This window comes from Hippoglossus stenolepis, chromosome 16 (genome assembly GCF_022539355.2).
Source record: "Hippoglossus stenolepis isolate QCI-W04-F060 chromosome 16, HSTE1.2, whole genome shotgun sequence".
Lineage (NCBI taxonomy): Eukaryota > Metazoa > Chordata > Actinopteri > Pleuronectiformes > Pleuronectidae > Hippoglossus > Hippoglossus stenolepis.
The window spans coordinates 3,432,706-3,453,789 of NC_061498.1; the positions used below are offsets into that span (position 1 = coordinate 3,432,706).

Here is a 21,084-nt window from a genome sequence, read left to right on the forward strand (position 1 = left end):
GCACACATGTAAGTATTGAAGAGCTTTATTAAACATGAAAAACAAACTGTAAAAAAGGACTTACTATGATTAACTAGGAAAATCTCAAATATCACTGCAGTAAAAGACTGAACCACACTGGTGATTAACTGAATAAGGTTTGTTAGCAAGCAACCTTACAAAATGTGAAGGAGCAGCTCATTTACATGCATGTGGCTGCACAGTCGGCTCTATGTTAATATCTATGTCCTGAAATCATCAAGACAAACGTTGTGCCTTTTTGCTCAAGATATATTTGGGATCCCCCGTTTTCTTTTAGACTCAAATGATTGTGGCTTACAAAGCTTCACATCCCAAAAATAAAGATATTCAACCCAAAACAGAAAAAAGCTTTAATACAATAATTAACGTCGGCCCCTACCTCTGATTAACCTAAAGAAAAAATAAGATACCGTGTAGTATAAGAACCCTGTTGCAGCTCACAATACAAAAACATTTGTATAAGATAATTGTTAAGTGACACAGAAAAGCTTCTGTCAAACTAAATAAACTAATCCTGATTACTTTGACTTTAAAGGGTCAAAACTTAAAAAATGTGTTGACCACTTAGCAAAAAATCCAGGCACCAGTCTGAATGTTTTTACAACTTTACTGATACTGAAGATAAGAAGTAGTTTTTAAACACAGTGAACTGATGTGTTGCAACCAAACAAGCTCATTCTCTGAATGTTGAAATCAAGACATTTCTGACTGACTGTGTAATGTGTGCTGTGTGCTGTGTGTGTGTGTGACTGTGGTGCCCAGATCACATTACTTTCTACCTGGTGTAGGAGGGGGAGGTGGAGGAGCAAACTGGAAAGGCGAGTGCCCCATCAGGCCCATGATGGGCTGGGGAGGGTTGAACTGCTGGGCCATCAGAGGCTTGGGAGCCGATGATGGAGTGGGGCTGTCCCCTGAGCCAGAGGCGTTCCTGGAGCTGCTGTTGTTGTTGTTCTGGTCATATGAGTTGGAGCTGGAGCTGCGTCCTCCATCCCTGCTGCTGCGATCTCTGTATGAGGAGGAGGAGGAGGAGGAAGAGCGGTCCCCGTCCCGGCCGCTTCCACTGCGACTGTCTCGATTGTCGCGACTGTAGTTGCTGCTGCTGCTGCGACTTTCCTTGGAGCCGCCGCCGCCGCCGCCACTTACAGAACGCATTCTCTGCTCACACTCGTCCTGGTACATCAGGTTGGGATTGTTAGAATTGGAGGTGGCACGGAAACGGAGACGGCCACCTGGAAAAGGATGAGAGAGGACAGAGAGGGTAAAGAGGGGGAATTTATCTCACTCGAAAAAAGGTCAACAGCACTTAACTGTACGTTAGCTTGATCTGCCTGATTCCACCTTTCACAAAGTAACAACTGATTCCACATTAAGTCAATCCTAATCTAATCCAGCAGGATGTGTCCCTCACCTCCGCCGCCTCCTCCACGTCCAGTGTCCACCATCTGCAGCAGTTTGGGATTGATGGCCTGTCGGGCCTCCTCCAGCACCCGGATCAGCTCTCGGGCCTGGCGGAGGTTCCCTGGAGTGAAGAAGGTGTAGGCGGTGCCTTTGTTGGTGCTGCGCGCTGTTCGGCCGATGCGATGGATGTAGTCCTCCGATGAGTTGGGATAATCATAATTGATGACAAACTTGACATCCTCCACATCTTGACATTGGAGGCAGCAGGGGGGGGGATGGTGCGATGGGATCAGTCACAGGGACGAAAGAGATACAAAAACAAGTCAGAACAGAACTAACACTTTCTGAAAACTGAGTCAATCAATTGAGTCGATTCATGAATCTGTAAGTTTTGTGCTTTTGAAAGTGGGAACATTCAGACAGACAATACCTGCATGACCCCCATCATCCTCTGAAAGCAACACTTACCTGCACAGTCAGCGACTATTTGTCAAATATACAATTAGAAAATGATTTCACTTACCATGCCAATTACAAAACAGAGCTCAGTGGTCTGATATAATTATTAAGTACTGGCACACAAGCTAATATGTTACATGCAGCCAAAGCTACTGAGGTAAGTGATGAAAAAAGTGGTTCGCTGAATAATTTAGACAATATTAAGAAAAGGTTTGAGAACCAAGTGGCCCAAAACTGAACAGCTGATTCTTCAGTACAAGCTTTTTAAGCAGGTGATGAGTAAATGGCTCAAGTATCAGAATCTACTGAGAAAGTGAATTTCTTTCTTTGAGGCAAAAAACAAATCAGAGGTCTGTTTCTCGTTAAGGTCGACAAAAGTCTCAGGGACGTTGCTGATTACAGAAGAAGACTTTGTTTTGGAAGCTTAATGATGACGACTGGCAGAGGAGAAGATGGGGAAAGGTGTCGAGGTACGGTACTTACCCTGGATCAGAGATTTAGTGATTTACAAAGTTACCCCTCTGTCGCCCGACCCATCACCAGTCCTGGGAGGTCTGCAGGGGTAGGAGGAGAGCGCACGGGACAAAAGCAGTCCCGTCTCCAACCTCCTCCACGACACTCCCAAAGCTGGAAACTGTCAGGGCCAGAGCTCCAGCTGTACTGGGCTGGGATGTGGTCCTACTCTAGTCTTTTTTTGTACCTCTTCGTGTCCCCAAGCCTTTTAGTGACCTGGAGACGATACTGCTGGATATGCTGTTTGTTGTTCAAGGTGATGGATGGAGAGGACTTTACTGAATTATTTTATTTTAACTTCGAGGAGCTCAAATCTTTGTCAGAGACTTATTCTAGTAGCAGAGTTGCTTTTTGGGGGGTTTATGGTCTTTCATTAGTGTGGCTTGTTCCAAATGCCTCCCAGATAACTTCCAATAGATACAGAACCCAGCTTTTCGAGGTTAGTAAAAAGAAACAGAAACCAAGAAGAAGGCATGAGGAAGTGGGATTTGAGAGTGAGCTCTAACATGGACATTGTGTCCGTCCTTATGGAGCAAGTCCTCAAAAGCTGGTGAGTTATTCACAGACATAACCGGTGGCTTAGTATGATGTATACAAAGAAAAATTGAAAGAGGGACACATGGTGGATCGGGACAAAAGGGTCATATGTCAGAAATGGTAGAAAGAAAATAACAAGAACAAGTAACAGGAGAGCACAAGGAAGGAGGTTGAAGGGAAAGGGTGGTAGAAAGAGAAGGAGAGGAATGAGAGAAAGAAGGAGAACATTTCAGAGACAGGTGTTGAAAAAGACAGAGAATAACAGCAAAATGAGAAAAAGAAGAGATAAAACTTCAGGGGGTAAAGAATCAGAGAGAGAGAGAGAGAGAGAGAGTGAAAGAAAGGACAGACAGGACAGACAGGACAGACAGGAAAGAGAGGGAAGTCGATTATAGAGAGGTGGCTCCTCCAGGCCAGGACTCCTGCCAGCCAGGACCAGACATGACGTCCGCAGAGGGAGAGGCCGGCCGGCACAGCCAGTGGTGGGGGGGTGTCAGGGGCTGGCATCAGGGGGCAGTTTAGAGGGGAGCCTCGAGCACAGCCGTCCATGTCCGGCTTTGGCTGCTTTCCACCCTCACTTCCTGGCAGTTGTGCGTTTGTCTTCTGGTACCACACCACTGCATTTCACTTTCACCCAACTTAACCATCATCTCTTTGGATGTAAAATCTGCAGGACTGATTTAAGTTAAAATAATTGTTGTCTAAACTTATGGGAAAGTTAAATATCTTCTCACAGACTGCGCAGCAGAGTTTTGTTAATCCATGTCAATCAGATATTGAAAACCTTTGGGTAAATCTGAGTTGATCTAATCAGGAAATGCAGTGGTGTGTCCCTGTGATGATGGCATGGCCGAGGGGAGTCCAGCCTCCACCGCACCCCCGTCTTTGCCCTCTCACCTGACAGCTGCCCCCGACCCTAGGACCAAATTTGGAAGCCCAGCAGCAGCATCCCGCGCTTGACCCCTCCCCCCCGACGCCCAGGGAGCCAGTGTCCTGGAAGGGGGGAGAGTTTTGTTTGTGGGCACTGTTCTAGGTTTTCAGCAGAGATGGCTGTGTCTGGGATTGATTAATCAGGCCGTCTCTCTCCCCAAGTCAGCTTTCGATTTGTCATGCCTAGGTCCGGCTGCAGGCTCCCGAGGGCCCGTGTGCGTCTAGTTGCCGGAAGAGAGACTTGGAAACACAAAATAAACAAAAACAAAATGAAAAGAAAACAAATGAACATAGAATTAGGTTAAAGGTCGATAGCCATCCTGTAAGGGGCCACTTCACGAGCCTCACCCCTTACATCTTCATTCAACATCATTCCTACGCTCAGTGTTCCTCAGAGTTATTCAGTAGAGCACAGTGGATTCAATCTTCACAGGAAATCCTGCTTCAAATATGATTCACTTTTTAGATACACCCTTTATCTGAGAAGTATTATATGTTCTCTGTAAGAAAAGCAAATCTTTATGTGTTTGTGGTTGAATTTTAAACAGGAACATGTAGTGGAAGCCTGTACTCATCATCGTTCATATTATTCTACATTTTAAATGGTCAAATTAACCGTATCAGTGAATGGTTATACTGAGGAAGGTGTATGCTTGACTTGAGCACACATGACATACCCAAACCACGTGAGGCCACATCAGTGGCGATGAGGATGGGAGCTTTGCCGCTTCGAAACTCTGTAATACAAGACAAAGACAAGATGATCGAGAGCAAAGAGACAACGTGAAGTCACTGATGTTCACATGTCGGTGTGTTTGTTGTACCTGTCAACACCCAGTCTCTCTCTGGTTGGCTCTTGTCGCCATGAATACACATCGCTGGCCACCTAGAAAGAAAAGAAATTTGGTTTTAACCATGGAGGAAATCAGCAAGATAAAAACTGCACAAACTAAACTATAAGGAACCATATTAAATCCCTGATGACAGGATGAGTTAATCTAGTATTAGTCTCAGGAGCTTGTTGTACTCACCCATCACGTCTCATTCTGCGTGTGAGGTCATCACATCTCTTCTTGGTCTCCACAAATATGATGGTCTTGTTCTCTTTCTCAGCCATGATTTCCTCCATCAGTTGGATCAACCTGAGGGGAAAAAAGAATCACTTTAAAAAAGAGACAAGCAACAATAATCAAATTAAAGTTGAACAGGGACAGAAAAGAGAAACAGTGAACAAGAAAAAAGTAAGAAGGATTGAGAAAGAAAAAGCATAAGAACACAAAGCAAACACACAAGAAAGTTCTGCTGTGTGACCAGCCTCTTACTTCTGGTCCTTCTCATTCTCCATACAGACATCAACTATCTGCAGGATGTTGTGGTTGGCGCTGAGCTCCAGCGCTCCAACGTTAATCTGGACATAGTCTTTGAGGAAGTCCTCTGCCAGCTGGCGAACGTCTTTGGGCCAGGTAGCACTCCACATGAGGGTCTGTCTGTCCGGCTGGCAAAGAGCACATCAAATAAACAGCAATTCATGACAGATACAAAAAACTCTAATAATAATTCATAAAAATGCAAATTGAATACATCATCACAGCAGAATATGTCTCTGTTGCTAAAAGACAATATTAATAGTATAAAAAAATGTTTTCTACACCCCTATTGTAGCTTTACCCGAATCTGATCCACAATTTTGCGGATCTGTGGTTCAAAGCCCATGTCCAGCATGCGGTCAGCTTCATCCAGAACTAGATATGTGCAGCGCTGCAGATTGGTCTTTCCAGCCTCGAGGAAGTCAATCAAACGACCCGGAGTGGCGATGCAGATCTCAACACCTCGGAGAGATAAACAGGGAAAGTTATTTATGTCTCATATAACTGCGTTCGCATTAATCCAGACAGTGGAAACTCCTCACCTCTCTCCAGGTCACGGATTTGAGGTCCCTTGGGAGCCCCCCCATACACACAAGTGGTTTTGATGCGTGATGACTTTCCATAGTCATGTGCCACCTGCTGGACCTGCTGTGCCAGTTCTCTTGTGGGGGCCAGAACCAAACACTACAAAGAAAACAAACAATCTAATGTTTATTGCATTAAACACTATAATGTTGTGACAAGATGAATTTTAAATATTAAAGCAGTGTATTTGGTTTCTCTTCACGTACAATGGGTCCATCTCCTCGCTCCAAGTAGGGCTGATGGCTGATGTGCACAATTGCAGGCAGAAGATACTGAAGAGAGAAAAAGAGGAGAGCTCAGTGGATTTTGTTGCTGTACAATTCACAAGTAAATTATATATTAAGATCTGCATCTCACCGATAAGGTCTTCCCAGAGCCGGTCTGAGCAATGCCCACCATGTCTCTCCCACTAAGGGCCAGTGGGAAACCTTGTGCCTGAATGGCTGTGGGCTCCTTGAAGTTCTGCTGCATCAGCACATCCATTACGTACTCTTCATCAAGTGAGGAGGAATAAAACAATAAAATATTTCTATTAGCAGCCAGCAGATGTAATTGTTGGTGTGGCGATGTCATTCAGTGCTGCACAGGTCTGCAGATGTACATGTTAGGTGTGTGCGTCCTTACGGGGAAAATGCGCCTGGTGGAAGGTGGAGACAGGCTTCGGGCAGCCTGAACCTCGAATGGTGATTTCTTTCTTCCTGCGGAACTCCTCAAGATCATACTGAGAGCAAAAGAAAACAAACAGGGATTACAAAGCTGAACATTACACTGGTGTCTCTGTTCAAAGTTGCATCAGAAGATCACACTGTGATACCTGGCTCATTCGCTGCACTTCAGGGTGCTCATTGTAGAAGTTCTTCTCAAATTTGGGAAGCTCCTCCAGGTCCCACCTCTTCTTCCGTAGACGGTCCCCGGGGTTCCCAAACTTCTTACCCGGCGGTGGGCCACCTCTGCTGGACCCGAAACGAGGGCTGCTGCGAAAATAACAAAGACAGTCATTGTGTGGGATAGTTTTAGGAGCACTTCCTTGTTTACATCACATCACATCTGTTTTATTGCTTTTACATTCACTCCCAGTTTGTACTTAGCTTCCTGAATTTACTTGAGGGCCCAGGAAAATGAGGCTATTACTGCAATTTGAACTCTATTGTTATTCATGTGCTTCCTTCTGTACTTTCACCGTATTTTGTTTTATTGTCGTGGAGCACTTTGTACTTTGTGTTGACAAGTGCTCTCTACATGTTAAGTTCTCATTGTAATTATTATTCTCCTGAGTTTTGTATAATAAGTATTATTATTGAGAAGTAATGTTATAAATATGAAGTAATGGTAATATTAAATGTAACTATTGGCTTTTCCTTGTTTACACTATTGAATAATTCACGATTAATGACAACAAACGCATCAAAACAATTCATATTGACAACCTCTTAGCCGTTAGCATTAGCTCCCATGCTAACTGGCCGTGGTTCTTACCCCCTGTCGCGGCCGCGGTCTCGGTCTCTGTCCCCGCACGAGCCTCTCATCCTGCGGACACACGGACACGCTCCTCTCCGGAGTGACTGGCCAACAACCGGAGCTTTTATTTATCTTAATGAGTTTAATGAGGAGCTGTTCGTCTCGTGAGGCCTAGCTGGAGCACGACGAGCTAACGTCACCCGACGCGCAGTTAACTCGGAGGGAAACGAGAGACTGTCGCTTGATCTCAGGCTTGTTGATAAAGTTAAATGTCACGTTGAGATTAATATTTCAATTTGGAAATATAAAACTTCAGCTGAATTAACTGACAAAACAACAAGAAGCTACAGGCTGAGATGCTAAGTTGTTGTTGTTGTTGTTAGCCTGTTAGCCGTGACGAAAAGCCGCTCTGATTGGCTGACTGCTGGAAGGCCCCGCCCATAAGTATGATTGACTTCTTCCTATCATTATAATTAATAATATTGATATTAATATTATATTAGTGTGTTGCAGCTTTTATACTGTTTGAGTATTTATTTATAAAACATTTACCAATTTGTAGGAAAATTAATCTTCACAAAAAATATGGATTATATTATTTGCTCATCACACACACTATTAAATATACTAATATATAAGCAGCATTTCATTTAGTGTTGGCCAATTAAATTAACATGTTTATGTACAATATATCCCATATGGTAAATATAAACTTCTGTTTCTGGTGTGCTTCATAATAACACAAATATAAATAATAGAATATATGATATTACAATATCATAAAAACATTTCATATTGTTGTGTCTGTGGTGTTTACATTGGGCTAAGAAGCAAACTCAATAACAAAACCATGGCAGGAATTTCTTGTTTCCATTTGTCGTTTATTTCCTTGTCAACACCAACAGAAAGCGATACAGCATCAAAACACAAGAAAACGTTACCAATATACAAATGAAAAGGTACACAACAGAAATAAAAGAGAATATATGAAAAACTTAAAATATCAAAACACAAAAAAAATATGAAAACAAAGCACTATACCAGGCAAGTCCATCTCAGTCATCATGAATGTTTCGCAGTGCCTAGTTTAAACTATATTTACAACATTCTTTCCATTCTGGAATAAAACTCCTGGTTTAATATATTCAGCTTTTTACATCCAGCTTTAAAATCACAGAGTATCAAAACTATCATCTGATAGTGTTTTGAATAAAGACGCTTGAGTTGGACATACTTTGCCCCTATAGGTTACAGCATAAGGCAGTGAATTTCACTTTTTTCAATACCATTAAGTTAATGTTAAGTAAATAGAATAAACTGACGTTGTCTTTAACTGCAGGCTCAGCGAAAAAAAGTGAATGCATTAATTACTGAGTATAGGAGGAGTTCGGAAGGATTATGGCTCCGCAGTCACAGCCAGAGACCCACTGGTGGTGGGTTCCACAATTTTATTTGATTTCCATTTTAATCGAATGCAACTTTCTCCAAAGTAAATGATTGTGCACTGTTGAGGATGAGCATGGCTGTTAGTTTTTTAGTCTGACTACATTCATTACTCATGGGGGCTGTACTGTGTGTTTACCTGCGATCAATAGAATCTGTTTGGATTCTGCTTTCAACATAAACAAAAAATGCCAACGTACATTACGTCACCATTACGCCTTATGTCCCCTGTCTAAAGAATCTAGTGAGCTTTTACACCAGTGTCCTGCCATCAAGGAGCCTCGCTCACAAACAACCTCACCAAACACCAGTCACTGCTAAAACACATTAAACATCAGCTGATAACAGCACGAACCATCAATTCAAACACAGTTTCTATTGTCTTTAAGTAAAAGACAGGAACAAAAAAAAATAACTGTTCATATTCTCTTTTCCCAAAAGAAAAATAAACCAGAGAATGTCAGACAGGCCAAAAAGTTTGACTCAACATTCTATCATTTTGCATTTTCCAACTTTGAATGCCCATATGTTCCCATTTTAAAAGTGAGTTCAATCAGATGTAATGCCTTTACATGTCCTTATCTGTCTGGAGTGACCAGTGTCCTGACTCACTTCCTGCTGCTATATCAGGGATGCCATTATAAGCAGTACCAGCAGAGGCAGGCCTGATCTGTACGGCCTCTAATGCCATTAATTAGGGAATATAATCCCACAGCACATCACAGCTGGGCGGGCTCTGTAGTGTTGCTTCTTCAGTAATCTGTAATCTGTGTGGGTGTTGCCCTTCCATCAGTCCCTATGCCCACGCTCAAATCTCTCCCACAGCTGTTCACTCCGTGCTCCAACAAACAATAACACTGAGCGAGGAGCCCACACTGGGCCGACAGCCGCTGTCATACTAAAACCATTTAGATTCGCTTGTGCATGTGAACCCACAGGAAATCCAGACATACACATAATGTATATATACACACACAACAGTTTTCCCATCGCACTTGTCTTTAAATGAGTTTTACCTTCAAGGTCATACAGCATTTAAATAAAAAAATATTTAGCGTTTCAATTGCTTTATATATTAAAACGAAGCACTGCAATTCAAAGGCTCCTTTGTTATCTTGACTATAAATCAATTCTGAATCTTAAGACAGTGTGTCTCAGTGGCTGAGGTGCAGGGGGCTGCTCCCCCTATTTGGCAATGTTTCGGTAAGAGGCAGAGTTGGCAGAGGGGTGAGGAGGAGTATGGTTTAAGAAACAGTATAAAAACTAAAGAAAGGAGGAGGCCGTGTGTTTCAGAGGAGGATGGCACTTTGTCTCGCATACACCTTATATTGACATCTAAAGTCTAAAGTGTAGCATAAGCAGGCATGGTTAATTGTACTTATCCATAATCAGCAGATTATTGGAGATACTGTATGTCTATCAGTGATGGCCTATATAAATTAACACAAATTCCCCACCTCTCTCCTCCTTTACTTTATAACGACACACTCGTCTCTCTTCACTCTCCCTTTCTCCCCTGGTTTCCTCTTATTCCTTGTAAAACACCCGTTCCCCCTCCTGCAGTTTGCTAATCACACGTGTAACATGAATCTGATCTTTCGTTTCTCTCCAAATGTGATAAAGAAAAGACAAATACCAGAATCGAATCTTCCACATTCAGGCTGAAACAAAAGATCAGATCCGTCTCTCATACCTTCTAAAAATTCAACAGTGGCTACGGGAGTATCGTGACTTTCTTAGTGTGTGTGTGTGTTCGAGTCTTAGAACTCGTCGTCTGAGCTGAGCAGCAGGGTCTTTTCATTATCCCCGCGGGTGCTGAGGCTACTGTGGCTGCGGGAGAGGGGCGGACCCCCACTTCGCTCCAACGTGGACTGCTGGGTGTACTGTTGATAAGCTGGAGAGAAGTTGTGGATGGCGTCCTGGACCATGTCGCCTGGATTCATGGTCTCCTTCAGGCTGCTGGAGATGCTCTTCATTGGGGCACAGCGACCTGGAAGGGGGAGGAAGGTGAAATATTGATAAAGAGATATGAAGCAGTACGGAAGGTGAGTGAGGGATGAAATGACAGAAACTGTTTTCATCAAACTGTCAAGTGAATTTCCAGAATAAATATTTGAAGTGTCGGCAAAAAAAGAAACTGCTTCTGCAAAATTTAATCAGCAGGAGTGAAGAAATAAATCTGTTATTAATGGATTATACAATAAAGCAACAGCAGTTTCATTAGCAAGCAGGGACTTTCCTTTTTACAAGAGATTGGGGAACATACAAAACACAAAATTATGCCAGAAGAAACAAAAAAGGTAAAACGTTCATAGCCTGATTTCACTGACAACAAATGAACATAAGGAAACAAAAGAAGAAAGAACAACACCAGTGAGTCTAGAGGCATCAACTGAACTCATGCTGAAAACACAGATCACGTTGAAATAATGGATATTTAAGCACAATGAAAACACAACAATAAAAAGCACTGGAACAAACAAAACTGCAGATACAGACGAAAGGCAGCTGACATCAGACCTACCGTACTGTCCATAGATAGGAAATGAGCCTTTCAGTGCAGCACAGTGAAGGAGAAGAGAGGAGAAAAGAGAAAAGGGGAGACGAGGAAGACAAGAAGGAAGAAATAGAGAAACAGAGCAGGAGAAAAGAGAAAGACTAAATATTTAGATAGAACTCAAAGTACAAAGGGTGAGGTCACTTCTGAAAGACTGTAGAAATCAGAATGTATCAAGAGTCCTGTAAATTCAGATTATATTAAAATAAAAACACTAATAAGTAAACTGTTGTTTTCATTATTTACACAGTTAAATTTACTTAAAATCTCCCATGCACACACACACACACACTTCTTTTACCATATGAGTCCAGTCTTTTATCCATGTAGACTTTGTAAGTGAAGGCATGGCGCAGAGCCACAGCAGCAAAGAACATCTCGATACAGATGATGAAGTTTTGGTAACCAGCAGCAACCGTTCCCTCGCCCACTGAGAAGTCGGCAGAGTTGATCTGAGGGATGGCGCCGCACTTCTCCAGGATGGCCAGCAGCATCCCTAACTCAAACAAAGAGGATTGGAGTTATGGCAGGGCAAGGCAGCATCTCAAGATTAATCCTAAGATTCACAGCACAAAACACAACAGATGAAAACAGCAATTGCAGCAGCAGTGTGTGTGTGTGTGTGTGTGTGTGTGTGTGTGTGTGTGTGTGTGTGTGTGTGTGTGTGTGTGTGTGTGTGTGTTTTCTCACCTTGCCAAAAGGAAAGAAAGATGACTGACTTGACCATGAAGAACTTCAGCACGGGGTTGTACGGGACAAGCAGGTCACGTGTGGCAAAGTAGAAGAGGAAGAGCGCATAGAGCGACAGGCTGACGGAGATGTTGTAGATGATGGTCACATACAGGTAGCCGCTAGCCACACTGGAGGAGAGAGGGATTTCATTTTAACGAAATCAGCACAGTTAGGAAGAGACTTGAGTTTATATCTTTGAACAAAGATCAGTCATTACTTTAGCCTAAGCATAAGAAAGCTAAGTTTCTGTGGAAACATACTTGAAGTCTCCATCTTTGTATTTCCCAAAGGCTTGAAGAACGACAGTGATCACTGCCACCAGGGGTTTCACCACACAGAACTGGAGAGTGGCCTGAGGAAGATTGAGAGGGAATGAAGACATCAGGAGGGAGACGGGGTCAGCACAAGGCAGCACTGCTACAAAACTCCCTAGCTCATAATGTCATATAATAAAATATCTAAAGCTTCTGACAACATCGAGTTTTCACTGACAAAAACAGAAGGAAACATTAATGATAGTAACATTGAACAATAACCACAGCGGCTCCAAATGGTTAACAACAAGTGATCTATGTTAACAATGTATTTGCAATGTGCAGGTTATGAGCCATGATGGTGTTTGGTACCTGTTTGCAAAACCTGAGGAAACCGATGGAGTAGGTCTTTCCCCACAGACAACAGGTCCCATACATACAACTCGACCTAGAGTGGAATACACAGGTTATACAGGTCAGAATAGATTATAGAATAGAGGAGGAGAAGAAGTATAGGAAGGAGGAAGAGGAGGATTATGAGGACTAGAAAAGAAAAAGAAAAAGAAGAGTGAGGACAAGAAGTAGAAGTAGGAGGAGAAGAACAAGAATAACAAGAAGCAGAGCAAGAAGAAGAAGAAGGAGAAGAAGAACAGGAAAACAAAGACAAAAGAGGAAGAGGAGGAAGAAGAGCAAACAAGACTTACTCAATAGGTTTCCCTCTGATCTCAGCCATGATGGCACTCTCTCCTCCCAGATACTCATAACACAGACTCAGGAAGTTGTAGATGACAAAGGCTGCAGGGTCACACATAGAAAATAAGGTGTTTAAGGTGATGAAAACACAGGATATTGGTGTTGAATGTGAAAAAGGAAAGTTATGATTTGCTGATTCTGGTTCAGAACAGCTGACTCGCCATTTCAAAGCACACAGGTGAGTCATACCCATCAGCAGTCTGGGAAATGACCGGGTTGTGGTTGTGAAGGAGGAATAAGCCTGAGCACATAATGATGAGGTACGGTTCTCTAGTGCTGAGAGCAGAGTGGAGCGGTGTGATCACAGACGGGATCATGAGAGGAGAGCAAACGCTGGAGAGAGCTCGAGGACACGCTGCCACACAAGAGTGTCACATAATACGAGAGAAACATTTTCACACTACCAATAAGGGTCTTACACAAGTGGACTACACATTAAAGTGGGGCTTTAATGTTCCCCTCATGTAATGCGTTAGATAACTACAACTAATGAAGAGTCACACAAAACATCACGTGTGAATACGATTTAGATCTTTATCAGCATCATGGGCCTAAATGTGAAGCTACAACAGGTGTGTCCCTAATCCCGTTCTGTTTTATCCACCGTTCAGATCTCATATGTAATCATCCTAATAAATGTGGCCAGCTACACTGATCGCTTTAATATGACACCTGACACGCCAATGGGAACAACACATATTTTTCAGGTGGAGTAGTGTGCACGTTAATCTGCTGACTGTCAGGCTCGGCTGACAATTTTGACATTTCACCCTGTTTTTATAGCATCAAAGAGCCAATTCAAACCAAACTTGAACAAACATCAGCTTGATAAGAACTACCTAAAATTAATCTTGAGAAAAATCGAATTTGACGTGTACTTTGACTTTATATTTTGTTCCATGTCCCATCCACTAACATGGAAAAGGCGGGGTTCATGACCTGTACTGCTGCCCCAGGTGTGCTCAGGCTCAGGCTCACCCACAGACAGCAGCTCCCACTGCCCCGGCTCTCGTTGCTGTTCAAAGTGGCTGAGTTTAAAAGGTAAGCCTCTTATTCCAGCACACTGACAATCTGTGCCAGAGCAGCACAGCACAGTGCCGGCTTTGTTGATGCTGCATTATTACAAACACTGTATATTCTTTATCTTTAAATTATTTATTAGACCAACAGTTCAAATCCAAAATGTGTTCATTCTAAAAGCAGCTTATAATAACTTAGTAAATTGAGGCAGATTCACTTCCAGTTGCACTTCAGCACCAAATACACGTACAAGCAGTTATTAAGCTCATGTGATTATGTTTTATTAAAATTAACATTAATCTAACAATAGCATGTTTTGAATCATATTTAACTGCTTGTTTTATTCTCTGCATGAAAATCCAGCGACAGTATTTGCATTATATGCTTGTGGCTTAAAGAACAAGGTTGTGGTTTATCTTCTCACAAGTGAGATGCTTTAAAAAAAAAAAAAAAAAGGTCTTCTCAAGGCTTTGCTCGTTTTCATATAGTTGCTAGGAAACAGGTCTCCCCCTCCCCTGCAATCCCAACAGACCAGGGAGACATGAGAACAAAGATGGCAACCTTTGTAAATGAAGACACTGCAAAGGCCGTCTGCCACTGGGGTATCACAACACATAAATTCTCACACCCTAATTTCTACTGGGAATCGAGTAACACACACACACACACACACAAAGCGCTCACTCTTAACACTGTGGTGAATATTCGCCTGTGGTGTGCATGCAAAATATGTCAGAGTGCAATCCAGCCTGCAGCAGAAAATGTTCCCGTACCAGTTGATTGCGTTTCCCTCCTCTATCCACTCACCTTCGTAGCAGTCTCGCACTGTGTCAAAGTAAACGTAGTACTCCTCATTGGTGAAGAAAAGGAGGCTGAGCCAGGAGTCGAAGGCGTAGATGGGGACTATGAACAGGATCCTCACGATGTGCCTCTGTTCATTTGGAGAGCTGTAGTAACGTAGGTGCATGTAGATCTAAAGAGGAACAGACAATCAAAATGAGATCCATCAACATGAGTGATAAGGGCAGAAATATGAGAACTTTGTGCAAAAAAAGTCACAGATTTCGTGCAAAATGAGCCTGAAAGTGATTCACATCGATACTTCATGATTCACACATCATACTGGTGTTTTCACTCGACATCTAGCTTGTCTACAACATCACTCTTCTTTATGTTGCCGCATAATTCTGCTGACAAACCAACCAACCAACCAACACACAGACAGGTGTGAAAACAACTAACTGTTACCCCATGAAACCTGTTTGTGTGTTATCAACAATGCAGCCAGTATAAATGGGCCAGAGTTGGATACTGGAGTAGTGGTGTGTTTGCAGAGTGTGTTGTGTGTGTGTGCACCGACAATAGGGTTGTCACAGGTAATTGATACTGCGCTTTTGTCACAGAGCAGCAGACAGCCAGAGGAACAGGGGGGGGCCTTGTCAGCAGCACCTCTGTTGGCACTCGCCGGCTCCTTTCCACTTACACAATGCCCCACCTATCACCTTTCCTGGTCTGTAAACAGACACACACCTGGGGTAAAATAACAAAGAGTGGGGGACAACACACCAAGCCAGATAATGCACTTTGCTCATAGGGCTTGTTGCTATGGTGACCCTCGTCCCTCCCCTCTCTCACACACACACACACAGCTCTTTGATGAGGTCCTAGTGAAGCCAGAGGCACCTGTTGCCAGAGTGACAGACGGCTCCTCTATGCATGTGAAGGGCATCAGCGGACAATGGGAGACAAATCATTAGCCCAAGCATAAAAAAAACTCCACTGAAACATGAAGGCTGACAAACTGACACAAAGGAGGCACACAGCCCTGATCCTCTGTGCTGCAACACCAACACTAACACACTGACGATTTTCAACACGGAGGCTTATGACATCTTACTACGCAGACAAGCAGCCGTTAAGGAAGCGCTCACTGACGTCTTGCTCCTCTATAGCTGCGCTTCAGTGCGCTGCTTGAAAAGTGTGTCCAACGCTGATTGTGTTTCATCGATTTCAGTCAATCAAATTTGACATCAAAAATGAAGAAGAGGGACGAAGAAAAAGAAGGTGAGCAGTGCGTGGATTTGAAAAACCATGTGGAAGAATTAGGTTTTGTACTCCAGCTTAACCTGTTTGCCTGAAGGCTGGCAGGGCACCAACACAGATGCAGCCTCAGCCTCATTTAGACACTGGTATTAAGTCTTACCCAGAGTGACACATGAGGAAGCACATAGGGCTTTAGCATCTTGCTTATAGATACTTAGACTGTGTTCAGACTGATGGTGCAGTGTGAATAAAACACATCCTCATTCATGTTAATACGACCACAACAAGTTGTCCCATGACACGGGGCTAGAGCAAAAAATCTTAGGTGTGCAACTCTAGCCTCCTACCTCCTGGATCATCATCATCAAAAGTACATATTAACTTATTATTGGATAAAATGGCTAGAAAACCTCAAACCTTGAAGTAATAACTTAAGTTTCAACCCTCTGACCATTGGACCACCTGCATCCTCTTACCTGGTGACATGTGATTAGAAGAGCCGTCCAAACGAAAAAGCCGGATATAGTTTGGGCAGTGGAGGTCATGAGGAAAAATGGCGTTTCTGGTGTGACGACTGGGGCCACTGGTACCGAAGAGGAGTTGGATCCTTGTGGGGCCACAGTGGCGGGCGACCCCGGGGCGAGGCCAACGGGAGACTCATTCCCTAACCTCTCGGACAGGGGTATGTCCCGCTGCCAGAGTTGACTCATCTGTATGAAGAAAGGGTGAAGAGGAGACTTCATCAATGAAGATGCAACTATTGGTCAAAAAAGATTCAGCAGCAAAACCCATTTTTTTAAAGCCTGAATGATAATCACCACAGGCCTGAGCAGTCAAAGACCTAAATCTCTATCCGACATCCGCTGATTTTAGATTGAGAAAACAAAAACAGAGAGCAAAGTAGGACAGTGCACAGATTTACAGTGTAAAAGAGATTGTGTGGACAGACAGATAAAGTGAGATCAAAACAGAGGGGAGTGAAAAGAGGAGCCATAAGGTAGGTGGGTGGGGAGAGGCTTATAAAGAATGAAAATAAAATCAAAACACGCCAGCACTTGGTGGGGGCAGAATCACTCAAACACAGCAAATCATTGTGACGGCAATGAGCTGAGCGCCGCTGACCCAATTTCTCCTCAATTCTTTCTCTGTGATATACTGAGGGATGAAAGAAGTGCAGTGTGGCTCAAGAACGCTCTAAACACAAACATATACGTTTCCACAAATCAGCACAGTGAGAGCTCTGCATAAGCTTTAGATGTGAACGATGTGAGACTTTAAGTATCATATTTATGCTCTTTTCTCAACATTCATTATCATAAAAAGGAAACTGTACAGTACTGGATAAACCAGTGAGTCGTCTTTATCACAGTTACACTGACACTCCTAATATGTACACTGCATTTATGCCACGTCAGCAGAAATGGAAAGATATCACACCCACTGGAAAACCTTGAATTATGAACAATGATTGATAAGAAGAGTAAATAAGACAAGTGGGGTGGAACACACAGTTACTCAGCACAGATTTGCAAACATTAGAAAATGAAGACAAGATTCTCCATGTGCCACCCGACCCCCCCACCATCAAATCACTGCAGATCTCTTGAGTGCTGTCATCTCTCCGACTGCATCACCGTCTAGGTGTGGATTCCAGGAAGACAATAATCGAATCGCTCACAGTGAAAACTAATTTCAAGAGGACTTTTCAAACTCCCCAGTGCACCAGCTAAATATAAGCCGGCACACCGTGTGATCATGGATGACTCATATTGCTCAACCAAGACGATATCACTAGTTAGGAACACATCAGCATGTAACCAAGGAAATGAATTTAGGACCGTTCGAACTCAGCTTTCTAAATAAATCTCCCTTTTAGAAAGAAACACCAGGAAGACAGAGCTGGTGATGAGGCCGGAAGAAATGACAAAAAATAAGACAAAATAAAGTGTCCATATCAGTAAATATTGACAATTATCAATATACATATCTCATTATTATTTCTGGAACATGTAAAGACCGATTTTTGTTCCTCTGTGAATGTTGTGGTTTTTAAACTCTTCTTCATGGGCAGAGAATGAAAACCAAACCTTAAACAAATTTGAGGTGGATCTATTATATGTTATACCTCCTCAATATATATCATATGAACATATATTGGACTTTTTATTGCTATTAATGAAAATTATACTGCAACAATCAATAGTTTTATTGCTTCGCCCTATAACTAGAATATGAATTAACTATATTTTACCACATCTTTAAATGGTGCAATTAAAGGCTAAGGAATAGAGATATTCCCTTTTTATTATGTATTACAAAGAAATCACTTAGAGAATCATCTTGCACAATGATTTCTGATGCAGCAGTTTTAATTCACAAGCATTTTTATGTGATCAACATCTGCACTATTCAACCTTTTGCCCCCTTTTGCCTCATCTGATGAACTAAAATGGTAGTTTGCAAATAGACAGTTCTTCTGCCAACCATGAAGTTAGACATTAACACAAGTTAGTGAGTGAGTGGCACAGAGGTGAGGCCTGTGTGTTCATACCAGCACCAGGTTGCACGAACACACACACAAACACAAACACACAAAGCTCATGCATCCCTGTGGGCCGCAGACAAGAGACAACACATCAGTCCTGTGGACAGGTTTCAAAACGTGCTTTGTTCTTTGACCTCAATCCAATCAGCTCTTTGTGAGAGCCCATCATAAGTGCACAGGCATGGGGGGGGGCATACAGTAAAGCATCAGTGAATTGAGGTCGTGTTCAATCAGAGACCACAACTCACTTACACTGTGCTAAGTGAAGCTGTAACAAACCCTCAATAGGAGAGAGGAGGGGGGGGCTTTCAACCTTTAGAACTGTGCACATCAAGCAGTGCTGCGTGTTAAACTGAGGGTGACATCATGTTTACTGGGAATTCAGCATGGAGGATCTCTGAACCAGTTCCTCAGTGGTCGTGCCTCACTCACCTCTGCAGTTGTTAGATCTGCGCTGGGTTCAGTCAGAGCATCGATTTAGCTCCTCATCATCCAGTCGAGTGTAAAAACCTTCTCGGGTGCAGCTCAGCAAAGTAAACACGAGCGAGGGTTAAACTTCAGACGACATCCAGGAACTTATCTGCCCCGCACCTCGGTGTTCGAAACCCCAGGAACCTGCCTCCTCTCCCCGCACAGAGCTGCTGGGTGTCTGCAGCTGAGCTAGCTAAACGTGAGCTAGCCCCGTTAGCCCGGCGCTAGCTTCCCTGCGTGGTTTAAAACAAAAAAGTGGAAACAAAAACCCGGATCTTCTAAGTAGCGACGCCCCGCAGACAGACCGATACACTCCACCCGAGGAACCCCGAATTACCTCCTCGCTTCCCGGCCACAGCGACCAAGCAGACACCGTTACTTCCTCCACATCAGCAGCGGCTGCCAGCTAATACTCGGCTCCCGTGCGCATGCGCAGTGGTGCCGCTGTGATTTCCCAGGGTCGTGATCATGATGTAACTGAGCAGAAGCAACACCCCCACACCACGAAAAACAAAACAGCAGCTGCAAGGTGTGAGCAACGTTATTCATTTTTATTACTTCATAAAATATACACAAATACTGTTGTAAATAAAGTGTGTTAAAGAACTGTACAAGCTATCAGTACACAATACATAAAGTGAAACCCCCACCCACCCCGTCGCCTCAGCCTCTTCCAGACCAACAGTTACGCTGCCACTGGGTCACGGTGGCCTGTACAAAGTGATTTACACACAGTACACTGCTATTTACACATCCCTGCAATTGCATCGGTTATGTATGTTTTCTTCTGAGTGACATCATCGAGGCTGCTGGAGGTTAAAATCCCCCCCCAAAAAAAAAAAAGGTGACATCAAACTAGCAGGATGTGATTTTTTTGCAGAAGGAGCATTGAAAAGCCCCGTGCGTCGTGCTGGGGCGGAAACAGAAGAACGAAGGTGATCGGTGGAGGAAAGAAACAAAAGCTGAACAAGGTCATTCTAATAAATTACCGGAGGATGAAATGAAACAGAGACAAGAGAATAAAAACAGAAAGTTGTTACAGACAGATAAAATAGTTTAACATAAATAGCAGAGAGGACAAAGATAAAAGCAATCTGCATACAAAGACAGAATGAGTCGTGTATTCTTAGCAGGGATTTTCTGTATCATTATTATCTCTCTCACACGCGCACACACACATGCACACACACACACACACACACGCACGCACGCACACAGGATGACCCAGCTGGCAAAGCAATAGTAGCCCATCCCACCATTTTAGTACTTTAAATACCTAAACTTCTGAACCCAGCCCCTATTTGTCAATAGTATGCATTATTCTACTTTACAGTATTAAAACAAAACCACATTTTGCCTTTACATCAAAATTTAAAAAAAATATGTACAGTGGAGTAAACATAAAAAATAAAAATCATTGGATGCCCCATCCCCCCCACCCCAACGGTAATCCCTATCAGATCCTGCCCCCCCATGGCCTCCAATAATAAAAACAATAGAAATAAAATTAAAAAAAGGTAACATTAAGAACTATCATAAAAATTGCAGCCACTATTTGTTAGCCAAAACGGGCAGCTATGGTCTCTGGTCAAATACAATGAGAATTTCCTGAGGAGCGTCCCTCAAGACTTGGGAGTGTGTCTTTGCAATATCTATGGTCATTCTTCACCTTACCCACTCACATTAAAACCCAAAAGAAAGCACACAATTAAGAACAGGCAAAAATAAAAAAGGGGTGGTGGAGGTTTTGGTGGCCGAGTTTGAGGAAAAGAACATCGTCACGACATGGATGGATGAAGGGCAAGCAAGGACCACTTCCTACTTCACCAGAAACGTTACTGTACAACAGCTAAAACATCACTTACTTGTCCTTTTCAAAGTTTCCTTTCTTTTTGTGCTCTACCCCTCTCCCCGCCTACCTCTTCATCATTTAGCAGTTACCTCTTTGAAAAATACACAGAACGTAAACTCAAAATAAGGTTCAATTTAAGATGTCTT

The 21,084-nt window shown here is 43.0% G+C and overlaps 2 protein-coding genes across 5 annotated transcripts; both read right to left on the reverse strand.

Moving 5' to 3' along the window:
* Window positions 1-9: 9 nt before the first annotated feature.
* Window positions 10-7,671, reverse strand: LOC118123040 (probable ATP-dependent RNA helicase DDX17). Of its 2 annotated transcripts, none has more exons than XM_035180107.2 (13): window positions 7,287-7,671; window positions 6,625-6,781; window positions 6,435-6,531; window positions 6,168-6,301; window positions 6,017-6,082; window positions 5,768-5,909; window positions 5,527-5,687; window positions 5,181-5,353; window positions 4,890-5,000; window positions 4,683-4,744; window positions 4,536-4,595; window positions 1,430-1,666; window positions 10-1,250 (listed from the first exon to the last, which is right to left on the reverse strand). In XM_035180107.2, exons 1-13 carry the CDS (start codon window positions 7,334-7,336, stop codon window positions 790-792), a joined length of 1,911 nt encoding a protein of 636 aa, XP_035035998.2. In that variant the 5' UTR covers window positions 7,337-7,671; the 3' UTR covers window positions 10-789. The 2 variants fall into 2 exon arrangements, with proteins under 2 accessions (XP_035035998.2, XP_035035996.2); XM_035180105.2 differs by having other exon boundaries at window positions 6,625-6,784.
* Window positions 7,672-8,128: 457 nt separating this feature from the next.
* Window positions 8,129-19,528, reverse strand: LOC118123541 (transmembrane protein 184B). 3 transcript variants are annotated; one of them, XM_035180992.2, is made up of 10 exons: window positions 19,048-19,528; window positions 16,547-16,780; window positions 14,835-15,000; window positions 12,959-13,049; window positions 12,627-12,702; window positions 12,261-12,352; window positions 11,959-12,128; window positions 11,570-11,764; window positions 11,236-11,262; window positions 8,129-10,701 (listed from the first exon to the last, which is right to left on the reverse strand). In XM_035180992.2, the coding sequence occupies exons 2-10, from the start codon at window positions 16,778-16,780 to the stop codon at window positions 10,472-10,474; spliced, it is 1,281 nt and encodes a 426-aa protein (XP_035036883.1). In that variant the 5' UTR covers window positions 19,048-19,528; the 3' UTR covers window positions 8,129-10,471. The 3 variants fall into 3 exon arrangements, with proteins under 3 accessions (XP_035036883.1, XP_035036884.1, XP_035036885.1); XM_035180993.2 differs by having other exon boundaries at window positions 19,424-19,507; XM_035180994.2 differs by lacking the exon at window positions 11,236-11,262 and having other exon boundaries at window positions 19,048-19,527.
* Window positions 19,529-21,084: the final 1,556 nt, after the last annotated feature.